We start from the raw sequence: 13,415 nt of genomic DNA, 5'->3' as shown, positions 1-13,415 counted from the left end.
GGGGGAGAAACTCAGGACCAGAGAGGGGAAGGGGCTTACTTAGGTCACAGAGCTGGGAAGCAGTAGAACTGGGATCTGAACCCAGGTCTGTGGGCTTCTACTATCGAGGATCTTTCTGTTATTCCACAGAAGGATCTGGAAGCCCTACAGAGGATAAGTCAGGGCAGGCCAAGCAAGCCTATCCTGAGGTTTTGCTTGGGTAAGCCCCGACTATAGAACCAAGGGAAGTAGGGGCCCCCAGGTGATTTGCGAAGGGATAGAAGAATCTAGAAGGAAGAGGCCCAATCAGCCATTTATGCCACCACAGTGATCACACTCCTCAGCCATTCCCCCGGGAAAGAGACAGCCTGGCCTCAATGGGCCAGAATTCTGTCTTCCCTGGGAGGCTAGAGGGTGGCCTCCATTTTCTGCTACCTTTTGGAAGGTATGTAGCAGGCAAACTAGGAGTCAGAGGGGATGTGTTGGGGGGTAAGGAGATTCCCCAAAATAATGTTTTCATTTTTCACAAACATTCACCAAGCACCTGTTCCACGCTCTTGGGGTGTTTTGTATCTTGATACTAATGGTGACCAGCAGGACTCCTAGGTGTGAGAATAGCCCTGACATGTGCACATGCGGGCACACACACACACCCACACCCATGTGCACACACAAATCTAGCCCCACCGGGCAAAGGTAAACTGATGGTGGATGTGGGGTTCTGGAAGTGGGCACTGGCTCCCTACAAGCCCTCTGCCTCCTCAGTCCTGCTGATCAGCAAGCGAGCAGGCTGCCACACTCACAGAAAGAGGCAGAGAGATGGCAAGAACCGGGCTGGCCTCGAATACCTGCTCTTGCATGGTAAGCTGGCTGAGGGTAAGGCCCGAGTCTTCCGAGCCGCTGCACTCCCCTGGCAGGATGGCTTGCGAACAGGAGACTGACTCTGGCATACGAAGATGCTGGACTAGGACCTGGGTACCCACCATTTATCACCGTTTATCAGCTACCTGACTTAGGTGGGCGGCTTACTCTCTATATAACGTGATTCTATGGTGGTTTTCAAATGTGTCTGTGAATTCCTCCACAATCTCCTGTTGCTGGGTAGTAGACCGAACGTCCCCTTCCCCCGCCTACTATCCCCAGATTGGATGATTGCCCTGAAGATGGGAATGTGGGAGATGATGATCTCTGACCCATGAGACTAGGTTAGAAAAGTCCATTTAGCTTCTGTGGCTTCTCTCTGGATGCCTGCTCTGGAGACCTTCAGCAGTCATAGGAAAACATCTAGCTGCCCTGAGGCTGACTTGTGAAGAGAGCCAACAGAGCACGCGACTGAGAGAGAGTGAACGCATCAGACCTAGTAGGTGCTCAGGAAAACTGCAGACTGAAAAGCAGCCCTCAACTCAGCACACAGGTCAATGCAGTAGGAGGGGACCTGCGCCGGAGGCCCCACGGGATAAATGAACTATCACATGTAAGGGACTTTTGTGTTTCAAGCTGATGTTCTGTGAGCGCCCCTCAAGCAAGGTGAGAAATCTGTACTAAAAAAGAGGTGAGGGGCAGCTCTATTCTGCTCCTTTCTGTCTGATGCAGAATTCTCCAGAACTTTCCTCAGTGACTTGCTTCAAGCTAGGGACCCTGGTTCTCAGACTGCCGCAGAGTGCAAGCTCGTGGGTGTGAGGTTTGGGTCACACAAGCTCTGCTTCCTCCAAGCCAATTCTCTTAACCAGCCTACAAGACACGGTGCCAAGCACCCCCACGACTGCTTTACCGACACCAACTCATTCAGGCCTTATAACCATCACAGGAGGTAGGTAAGGGGACAGTCCTCTTTCACAGACAGGAAAACAGGAATTTAGGAGGTTAAGTGACTTGCCCAAGGCCATCACGGCTTGTGGAAGGCCCAGCCAGGCCTCAGACCCTCTGTAGCCCATCCCTGGCTGGATCTCCAATACTTCCTCCTCCTGCCTATCAGGGAAAGTCAGTTTGGGAAAGAGCTGCGGCCCATTCTAGAACACAGGGGACAGGGGTGACCCCGGAATGGAGGGGACAGGCCTTCTCCCATCAGCACCATCACACCCCAGCATTGTGGCAGGGCGGGGGGAGGCTCTTCTAAGGGCAAGGTGGGCAGAGAAAAGTAGGCTTGGGATGCAGATGAGAAGTCTGGGAACTCAGGTGTCCCACGCTCAGTCTGGAGAGGACATGGTGAACGCGGGGTGGGCAGGGGGTGCTGGAGGCTGTGTACAGACCGCTGAGAGGCTGTGCTGGGGAAGGGGGCGTGGCAAGAGGCAAGAACGGAACCCACGTGTGAATGCTCTCAGTAGGTCGACTTAAGTAATAAGAAATCTCTCTAGAACCTGACTCTTGGGTGCTATCTTCCCATCTCCCAAAGTGGCTCTGTTTCCAGGAAGGTAGTTTTTTGTAGTGGGCTCTTGGCAAAAGTTTAAGAGTCACACAAACTTCAGTTTGAGGCCAGACTCTGCTGTTCACTACTTCTGTGACCTTGGATAAGTGACTTGTTCTCTTCTCTGGATGACAGATATGTTAAGACTTGTTTGTTGGATATTGAGGATACCATAAAGTAAGACATACAAGGCGCTGGGTCTGGTGCCCGACACATGGTGAATGCTCCATAAACAGTAGCACAATTTAGAGAGGAGGAGGAAGAGGGGAAGGGAGGGGAGAGCGAGGGAGAAGCAGCAGGCAGGACTTCCCTTTCATCTGCCAGGTGAGTCCCCCAGGAAAACAATGGATGCCCTGACCCCATGTGGGCAGAGGCTGTGAGCTGTAGGTTGGCAGCTGGGGTTGGAAGATGGAGTGGGCATGGGCTGAGGGTGGCAGGAAGGGGGAGAGGAGTAGTGTTGTCTCTGCCAGTTAATTAAATCCAGAATGCTAACAAGCATTCAAAACAAAACACAACTCAAATAATCTTTGGATGGGATATAATAAAATGGTTCTATCTCAAATTGCAAACAGCTTTGTGGCTGCAAACAATGGCTTAGTTTTTCATGCCTCTCCAAAGCAGAGGTCCAGAAGTATGAGGGTGAAAAGGGTCAGTGAAACTCTGAAGGTACACCTCCCCCACCCACCCACCCCGGCTTCCCATGCTCAGAATTAAAAGAACAGACAGCGAGGCCTTAGAGTGAGGGGGTATGAGAAGTCTAAGTGCCTTATTAGAGCAAATGCATGGGGAGGAAAGGTTAGACTTGAGAGATCATTTGGTCTACCGCCCATTTTACAGATGAGGAAACTGAGGTTCAAAGGGTGAGAGGCAGAACCAGGACTGGCACACATGTCTTTAACCCTCTCATTCAGTTCTTTCTCATTACACCAGCATGGGAAGCTTCCCAGGGGCTGCCAGTGGGCATCTGAAGGGCTGAAGCCAAAGGCCTGAGTCTTGGCTTGGGGTTCTTTGGTGGGCCCTGGTCAGTGCCCCCAGAAGTATAGGCAAGTCCAGTGGTAGGAAGGGAGCGGGAGCAACCCCAGACTCCCCAGGACAGCAGCGCCCTCCCATCTCACGCCTCCAGAGGCCGCCATCCCAGGTAGGCCCTCTGCAACCGGGGAGGATCATGATGTTGGTAAAGTGTAAGGAGACAGCAATCATAGTCCTAGGTCTGCCTCTCCTAAGCTGTGGGGCCCTGGGCCTTCTGTAAATTCAGACTGTGACCAGGGGTCTCTAAGGGCCCTTCTGGTGCTAAAGACACACCTATTAAAAAAAAAAATTAAAAAAATTTAATTCAGTGGTCTCCCCTTGTTCTTAGGATAAAAACCAAACTCTTTGTCATGATCAGCAGTGAAGACCCAGCACACGCTGGCCCCTGCTTTCTCTGTAGCCTCTGCGCACACCACCTTACTCCTATTTCTCTCTGTTCCAGCTTCTTCCAGATCCTCTGTGGGAACTGGCCTGGGAAGCAGAAATCTGGAAACCAGTGGTTCTGTACCAAGAAATTCTCACACAGTCCCTAAGGGGGTACGGAAGTCCATGCTGTCTGTGGTGGGCGTGGGAGAAGTGGGGGGATCAAAAGTACAAATTAAAATACATGCACACAAAATCTCACCACCCCTTCTGCAAGAGCTCACGGAGATGAACAAAAAAACATACACTAAATACCTTAGAATCCATTAACTATGGGGAGGAGCAGTATGGCAGTGGCAGAGAAAAGAAAATGAATAAGCGAACAAACCCAGAGAGGGGCCTCTTGTAGACCAGTGGGGATAATGGGACCATGCACATGAATACCTCAAAGGATCATTACCCTGCCTCCCAAGGAAACAGGAAACAAAGCCACCAAGTTGTAAGTTTGGTCAAGACCTGATGGTGAAAGACCAACAGCCAAGGGAAGGCCTATTATCTTGTCTGGTCCCAGACCTGGGAGTGCTGGAGAGAGGGACATGGCTCTTCTGACCCTAGGGCAGGCTCTGGTGGCTTGGGAGTCAGCACCCCCTGTAGGGGGAAAGGCTCATCGTCTTGGCTGAAGCAGAGGGAGCCAACTGCCAAGGAGAACCCTCCACCCCCACCCGAATCTTCTCTTTTCTGAGCAACTTCACCAACATGATATCTGAGTCATTGTGTTGGCTTTCTCCAGGGAGTGAAGGGGATTCCAGAGTTTGGTAACTGTCTCCACAGGTGCCCTCACAGGACTAACTAACCCCATTAAGATCCTGGGGGTTGGGTGACCCTGAAATTCCGGGTCTGCCAGGATGGGCCACCCAATCTGGAGGAATGTGACTGACCCCAGAAGGCCTCCATTACCCCCAACTACCACTCTTGCCTGGCAAGGACTGATTAATATTTTAGGATGGCTAATCATTTTTTAAATGATTTTGGAAAATATGAGGGAAAAAACCCCTCATAAAAGCATAAAGGAAACTCAAGTCATCCATAATCCTACCACACTGAGAAAGACACTGGTTTCCTTTTGACATATTTTCTGGTATTTTTTCTTTCTTTGTGGGTGGATTTTTTTCCCTCATAAATCATTCTGTGTATAGACGTATCCTTAGAATATGTCTCTCTGGATTTCAAGGGCTCAACTTTTCAGCAGCATGGCAGGTGGCCTCCAAGGTGCTCTAATGATTCCTCCTCCCCACCCCCACTTCCACCCCCTGTGGTGTTCACACTCTGCTGCCACACATGTAAGAAAAGCTTTCTTGGGCTTCCTATCCCAGCCCAGCACCAGGTGAATACAGCTAAGTGAGTGACCTCAACTGAAGCCACATAAACAGAAGAATCTCCCAGGAGAGACTTCCAGGACCCTCTGAATCATGAGCAAATAAGAGGCTGCTGTTTTCACTCCCTAAGTTTTAAAACTATTAGGTAGCGAACAGATTAACTAAAAGACGACGTTGGGACTTGAAAGGAAGAAATGAGCTCAAATGGAAAGATGAGATTTTTGTTTTAGTGGCTGAAATATTCTTTTTAAAAAACTTATTCATTTATTTATTTTGAAAGGGAGCAAGAGCAGGGGCGGGGAGGGACAGAGGCAGAGGAGAGAGAATCACAAGTAGACACCGTGTCCAGCAGCTCAATGTGGGGCTTGAGCCCATAATCCCGAGATCATGACCCCAGCAGAAAACAAGAACTGGACACTTAACTGACTAAGCCACCGAGGCACCCCAAGATGAGATTTTTTTGGAGGGTCCCTGGGCCAGGCAATGTGAAAGGGGACAGCGTCTGCCACTGCATATCTTAGGGATATACCAGATGTCCATTTGTCTGAAAGACCTTTAGCATCAACCTGTGTCAAGGTAGACAGCCTTTCTTCCCCTTGTGAAGACTCTTTGGTCACATCACACATCCAGGTAACTCCCTAGAATATCAGAACCATTTCCATCCTGGTGAGTATCAGAACCATTTCCATCCCGGTGAGTATCAGGACCATTTCCACCCTGGTGCATATCAGAACCATTTCTACCCTGGTGAAGGAAAATGAATGACCCTCTTCCTGTTCTGCCGCCTGACTCAGCACGTAGACAACACTCTTGCCTGTGTCTGTGCTGGTTCTGTGAGGTGCCAGGTCTGTGGCAGGGCATCAAGAAACTATCTACTTCTAGATACTTCACAAAACTATACCCTCCACCCCACTGCTGAAGGACTGGGCTGCGACTTGATGCCTGGGCCCTTTGGAATATTTGAAGGCTTTTCTGTAGCAATCCTCACCATCACTGCTAGCTAGCATGTATGGAGCATTGTGGAAGAAGCACTTAGCTTACATCAACTCATTTAATCTTCACAAAATCTCTGTAAAGATCTTATCATGGTACCACCTCATTTTAGAGTGAAGAAGGTGGAACTCAGAGCACTCAGATAAGTTACCTGAGGTCGTGCTGCTGATCTGTGGCAGAGATGGGATTTGAACCCAGATTGGTCTGCCTCCTCACAGCATCCTAAGACTCAGCTAAATGGGTTCATCCCTCCATATCTACCCTAGTATCTGGGAAGAGTTAACCTCTACCATCACTGATCAGTGGATACCTGGGTTGGTACTTCTCAATACAAAGGTATCATTACAGAATGCTCTCCAGTTAGGGTTCTTAGCACATCCAAATGGTGTTTCATTTTTTTTTTTTTTCTTTAATTTACACTCTGCAGACTCAAGACAAAGACACTTCACTACACCGCTAGCTGCAATAAACTTTCCTAAATGCACTGGAAATTTTGAATGAAAACAGAACTCCAATGATACAAAGAAAGAGAAGTCAACAGAACCTAAGCTGCTCAGTGTCAACAGGGACAAGGGACTCCTCATCAATACAACTATATCCAGGCCATGTCTATCCTGGCTCCTGCACTTGCTCCGAGACCAGCCTGAACCAGAGCTAGGTACCAGACCCAGACCAGAGTCTTTGTGAGAATGAGGGTTAGTAGATGGGGGACAAAGTCCATTAGGAGGTTAACCTATTCCTTAAAATGCTTTGGTAGCTGGTTCCTAAAGATGAACCAGAGCCCTACTCATCCTTCAGGTCACAGGTGAAAGGCCATTTCTTCCAGGAAGTCTTCCCTGACTGCCCCCAAGATAAGGCTGATTAAGGGTGCACCCTTCGCTGGTGCTCTGGCCTCCCTGAGAGCAGGCTCCAGGGACTGTACTGCTCTTTCCTGTGTCACCATAGCCTGGCCCAGCTGTGGGCACAGAGTGGATGCTCAATAAAAGTTTGTCAAATTGATAAAAGCACTTTTCAATTGGCCCTTGCTGGCTTCTGGCCCAAGATCTTGTCTGTGTCATGAAGGGACAGCTAGGGAAGCTGTGATCTGACCCTCTGTCATGGCCAGGATTAGTTCCTGTGGGATTAGGGGAACAAAGACTTCCTCAGTAATGCATCCCCTTGGGACACCTGGGCAGCTCAGTTGGTTAAGAATCTGCTTTGGCTCAGGTCATGATCTCAGGATCCTGGGATCGAGTCCCACGTCGGGCTTCCTGCTCAATGGGGAGCCTGCCTCTCCCTCTGTCCGCTGCTTCCTCTGCCTGCACTCCTCCTGCTTGTGCACACGCTCTCTCTCTTTCTGACAAATAAATAAATAAAATCTTTTAAAAATGGCATCCCCTTTACTTCATAAAAGGCCACCCAGGATGGTCAATGGTATCTTGCTGAGACCTAGACCTTGTCCCCCTCAAAAGAGGGTCAGCTTGATAACCATGATGATTTAGAACCTAGGGCTGGGCAGAGGGTAGCTTTGAAGGTGCTGGGACTTAGGTGGGAGTGAGTAGGGGAGTCACCAGGAGGCCAATTGCTCCTACCAAATGGGCAATGGCCTCCTTAGGCCTTCAGTAGCTGCTTACAACCTTGCACAGAGCTGGCTAATCACGACGCTCTTACATCTCAGGGTGGCGGTGACCCTCGTGGCTCCAGGCAGCTGTTGGCTGTAGGATGCTGTAGGAGCACCTGTTCCTAAGACTCGAGTTGTCCTTACCCCAGCACCAAGCTCCTTCTCCTCTGGCCACACCACTCCCTCCGGGGCAAGGAGTCCATAGGACCAGGAGTTATGCCCATGCTCTACTTTTCAGGACACGCTCTGATGACTGGGATTCTAGATGTCCCAGAGCCTGCATGGGTACAGGTACACCCTTCTGAGGGTGGATGCGGCCTTCTGCTGGGGTACCTTTAGATTTGAGGGGTGGCCAAGGGGCAGACACTGGGGTGGGATGAGGAGCACATGTGGACCCACAGACCGACGTGCCTGCATGTGTGCACACAAGGGCCCTCGAAGTGCAGGACTCAGCAGAGGGTGGCATGTCACCAGGGCCATGACGACGCGATGATGACGACTCATCATCATCGTTCGCAGCCTGGCCTTGGTCCCTGCCCATGTTAGGAGCGGGCTAGCCTGTGAGCCTGCCCACTGGAGACCGTCGGAGTGACACTGATGACGTCATGCCATCCATTCCCAGCACCTCCCGGGGCCTTATCTACCTCCTTCCTCTGACCCGTACCCCAAAGAAAGCTGCTGCTTCCAGGCTGGGCCTGCAGTGGTGCTGGCTGGGGAGGGAGCGGAGGCCACAGCATCAGCAGGGTTGCCTGGTTTCTTGCAAATATGAACACCTACACACAGAGGCGGGGGGAGTGTGAGTTTGAATGTATAAATGTGTTTGGGTGACTGCGAGCAAGGAAATGAGCAAGCACTGGGGAATGAAAGAGAAGAAAAAGAGAGTGACCCTGTGCACGAGGGCGAGTGCACGAGGAAGAAGGAAAATGTATGTGTGCGTGTGCACAGAGTGGGGTGCATGGAGACTGCATGCTTCTGATGGCCTGGGGAAAGGAGAGAGAATGGGAGGGAAGGAGTGTGCTCGCTGGTGTGTATGTGTACGTGAGAAGGGGCCTGGCCGCGGAAGAGAAAGAGACCTAAAGCCCGAATGATGGAGAAGGCAGATGGGCCTGGAAGATGGCACCATAAAGCAAAGCGATGCAGAGCACGCAAGCGGAAGGAGGCTTGCAGGTGCATGGGCTTCAAGTGGGTGTGCACCCGTGAGGCTGCATGAGGCAGAGAGAGACAGGGCGTGTGCCTGGGTAGCTGGGTGTGTGGGTCTGTGCATGTGCGTATGTGCGCACGGGGCTGGGACAAGTGAGAATGGAGATGAGCCTGTGAACACAGGCGGGCGGCGCCCTGGGATACGAGTGAGCGCACCTGTCCCCTGGAGCTGGAGGCCTTCGGGGGCTGTTGGCTGCTGGAGGCGGTTGTCACCCAGATATCTCAAGCTGGGAGGTCTACACAACTAGACGTGCTGGTTCAGGCCCAGGTGACCATGGCCGCGTGTGTTGGCCACACCGCCCCTGCCTGGCAGGGCGTGTGGGAATGCGTGAGTCACTCAGGCAAGGCTAGCCCTCACTCCACCTCGTCTCACCTGGCGGGAAGACAGCTGGGAGGAAAAGACATGACTTGATGGCTGTATTTTTACACTATCCTTACGCAATTGCTTGCAGTGCCCTTGGGCTCATTCTAAAGGTCCTGCTCCCCAATTCTCTCGGCCTTTATACCCCCTTTTATGTCTAAGTTGCTGCTCAGATCGGTGGTTCTGGCTGATGAGAATTTATGGAAGTGTCCTTACCAGCTTCTAGAACCGCCCTATTTACAACACAAAACCACCTCCCTCCACCCCCCCCTCCTTTCTCATCCCTCCTCAGCTTTAATTTCCTCCACAGCACGTACCCCATCTACCATCCTAAACATTTTATCTATTTATTTATTCATTATCTAGCTTTCTCTACAAAGCAAATGCCTACGGATCAAACTCCAGGGACCGTTCTGAGCTTCCCATCCATCCATGTGCTCCTCCAACAACTCCACGTGGTTGTAAATAGTATTCATGCTTGTCTCTTGTAACTGGGAGGCACAGAAAGGTTGAGTCGCTTGCCCATGATCACTCCCAGGGGTAAATGGTGGAACCCAGCCCAGGTCCAGAGTCCCTGTTCTTTATCAGTGCACCACACTGCCCTGGGAAGGTGGACATTTTCTCAGTTCGGCTCACTGCTGAATCTTCAGTGCTTGCATGAGCGTCCTGTGAGGGGATTCCCTCCATGAACAGTCATCCAGGGAATAAAGAAATGAGTGAAAGACTCCCCTGGACATGCAGGACAAAATAGGCACTCGCCTTTAAAGAAGGCGCGGTCCCGCAGACGAAACAGACAAAATGTGATTACGAGATCACACTGCGATGGCATCATGCGTGGGAGTGCAGTGGGGCGTCTAACTTGCCTAACCTCTGGCAAGCAGGGCTTTCCGGAGGAAGGACACAGAAGGAGACAGGCAGGGTGACATTGCCCATCTCCTCCAGACCCCTCCCTGGGGCAGACAGCTCTTGCCTCTGTTCACACAGTGCCAGAAACTGATAGTGGCTCCTCGGCGACAATGGGGGCACGAACGGAGTCCTCACTCATCCAAACACCAGTGAAGTGACCTTGGACAGACTCCCTCACTTCCCTGGGCCTCAGTCCTCTCATTTAGAAGATGGGGACCAGAAATCATCTCAACAGGAGTCTGTGAGAGGTACATGTGAGTATTTAGAACAGTGCCAAGCACAACGAAGGCAACGTGTCCGCGCCCCACTGGAGATAACCAATATTCCTCTTCCATTCTAAGCTGGTTGCTGGTTTTCAGGGAGGGTTGAGATTTCATATATTATTACCGTAGTCTCTCTCCTTGTGGTTCCATGCATTTTTTCAGAAGCAGCTCAAAGCAGGGCAGGACATCTGTTTTATTTACCACTAGATTCCTAGCACCTAGTATAATACCGAACACGTAGTAGGGACTCAAAAAGTGTTTGTGGAATGAATGTCTGTGTAATTATATCCAATCCTTGTAAGGATAAATACTCATATTGCTGTTTCAGTTTACAGATAAGGATTAGAGGCCCAGCAGGGGTAAGCGACCTGTCCATAAACACAGTGCCTCTAAGCCAGACTCCGATGCCAAAGCCAGTGCTCTTTCCTTCACACTGTGCTACTCCCCGCACTCCTATACATCATGTCCTATTTCCCGTGGGTTTTTTCTAGCCACTGGGCCATCCCCGGTCATAGAATCATCTCTGAATTCTATGACTCATATCTGAATCACGGAACGTTTAATAGTTGAAAGGGACTTTTGATGTCATTTCGACCTCCTACCCATTGTGGAAATTTCCTCTCTACTGTCTATCCAGATAATATTTGAATGCCTCCAGTGATGGAACACTCATTTTTTTCCTTTTGAATTATCCAGTACCATGACTGGACCACTTTCAGATTCAGAAAGAAAATTTCGGGGGCTCCTGGGTGGCTCAGTCAGTTAAGCATCTGCCTTTGGCTCAGGGCATGATCCCAGGGTCCTGGGGTGGAGCCCCTGCGTTTGTCGGGCTCCCTGCTAAGTGGGAGTCTGCTTCCCACACCCCGTTCATGCTCCCTTTCTCTATGTCAAAATAAGTGGTTGCGTCCAAGCCAACCAAAGGGAAATAAATAAACAAACAAATAAAATCTTAAAAAAAAGAAAGAAAGTTCTGGATCCCTCGCGCCAACAGTCCTCTTTTTAATTTCTATGTATCAGGTTTATGCCAGACTCTTAAGAGACACAGAACAAATCTGCTGCCCTCTCCACAGGACAGTCTTTCATGTATTCACAGACAGCTCTCACATCCCTTTGGAGAATTCTGTTCTTGAAGCTAGCTCTTTCCCGTCCCCACCAGGGACCTAAAAGATGACACCCATCCTAGACCAGCTAGACAGGCCTTCCAAAGCGTTTTTGAGCAATGGTACCCCCTACTGGATATGGCGTGAACTGCACCAAAGGGCTCCATCCCTACCTGGAGGCGGGAGAAAGCTTCATCAGCAGCTGGAGCACTGGCTCATGGTGCAAGCCACATAACCATTTATTTTAAAGAGTCATCGCTTTAGAGTCACACCTACTTGTTTTAAATGTCTGTCTCAAAGAGTGTCCCTGAAAACGTCACTCGAAGCTTCCTTGCCAGTCATGAGGTTTCTGACAAGCTAACCTTGGGACTTTAAAGGCCGCATTCACAGGGCTGTTTCTGAACCAAAAGGATTGGAAGGAAAGAGGGAAAGGAATATTGTGTCACGGGATCACAGCAATTTTTTTCATTTGTCTTATATCTATCATTCTGCAGTGAATATCTGTGATAAGAAAAAAAGTTTTATGAAAAGAGAATGAATACTAGCAGGGTACCTGGTCTACAGCTAGGACACACTGCCACCCCAGGGGCAGAGGCAGAGCGGTAACATCTCTGTGGTGACTCACGGCCAGCCAGGCTCCCCATGAGCGCAACCAATCAGCCTCACGCAGTCCCCTCAGACCCTCACAGCCCAGGTTCTCAACAGGCCAGGCACTTTCTCCTCATCGCCCACCCACCCTTGGTTCCTGTCACATTTGGGTTGTCCATGTCCCCTCGCCTTCCTTCCTTTTTTTTTTCCCCCCCTGCCTTACCTCTTAAAGTCTGCCCAACACACTGCTTGTTCGTGGCCAGGGCCCCAGCATCGCTGGACTCCCCAGCTCCTCAACCCTCTCTCTATCCTCCCAGCATGCCCCCAGCTGCCGGCTCTTCCCTCCATGGGAGCCCAGAGCAGCATCAAATGACAACAGGTCATGAAAGATGATGAAAGACACCAGGGATTAGAAATACAAATCCTCATTTAAATGGAGACCTTGTGAGCAGCCAAGTCACCCCTCCGGAGCAAGTTCACAGCTAAGCGGGCTCGACTTCGGCTGGCGGCATCTGGGGCTCTCTCTCTGCACGGGGAACTCTGGGGACCCTGGGTGCCCGGCAGACTCACCCGGCAGCCTCTCGCTGCAGCACATGTCCAGGGCCCCTCCCTCGGAGTCATCGGCTGGGGACTTCTCTCTCTCGCTCCTGCAGATGAAAAATGCCAGATGACCCTGGGCAGCAGGGTTCAAGGAAGAAAGCTGAAGAAGGATAAAAAGTCTTCTTGTTCACACTGTGTCTCTTGGAATAACCATACCCCATGGTGGGGGGAGGGGGCGAGGAGAAGGAACAACCTAGAGGAAGGTCAAGTTGCAGAGGCAGGAGCAGGATCCTGCAAGGGTTTTCCCCATGCAATAGCCACCCTGTCATCACCATCATCTCCTCTGCCAGGAGGGAGGGCTTACTATGTGCAAAGCACTTACACACTTTATCACTTTAAGACTTCACGGTGACCCCACGGATCAGGGATCAATCAACAGGCTCAGAGGAGTTAAATAACTTGCCTAAGGTCACACAGCTCATTAGGGCAGAGCTGGGTATGAAATTACAGTCTAGGACTCCAGGCATATGCGCTCACTGTTGTGTTATTCTGCCTCCTACTACTGGAGGGTTTGAATCATAGGTGAGCAAGAAGAGAGGTCTGGGTCACACACAGTCTGTGCCCAGCTCCTCGAGGCCTGCAAGTACCTTGTGCTTCGGGTAATAGAAAGTGGCCTGCAAAACTCTTTTACCGAAATAGTTAGAAAACGTATA

The 13,415-nt window shown here is 50.6% G+C and overlaps 1 protein-coding gene across 3 annotated transcripts in view; it reads right to left on the bottom strand.

The window, feature by feature from the left end:
* Nucleotides 1-13,415, bottom strand: part of PTPN5 (protein tyrosine phosphatase non-receptor type 5) — a 54,627-nt gene that overhangs the window by 19,786 nt on the left and 21,426 nt on the right. For all 3 annotated transcript variants that reach the window (XM_059407267.1, XM_059407257.1, XM_059407275.1), the window contains one exon: nt 12,733-12,809. In XM_059407267.1, the coding sequence (XP_059263250.1) occupies nt 12,733-12,809 (77 nt within the window). The remainder of the gene's footprint in view (nt 1-12,732; nt 12,810-13,415) is intronic.

The sequence above is a fragment of the Mustela nigripes genome, chromosome 1, assembly GCF_022355385.1.
Source record: "Mustela nigripes isolate SB6536 chromosome 1, MUSNIG.SB6536, whole genome shotgun sequence".
NCBI lineage: Eukaryota > Metazoa > Chordata > Mammalia > Carnivora > Mustelidae > Mustela > Mustela nigripes.
Note: the sequence above shows the minus strand (reverse complement) of the source record. Positions and strands in the feature narration are given on the sequence as shown.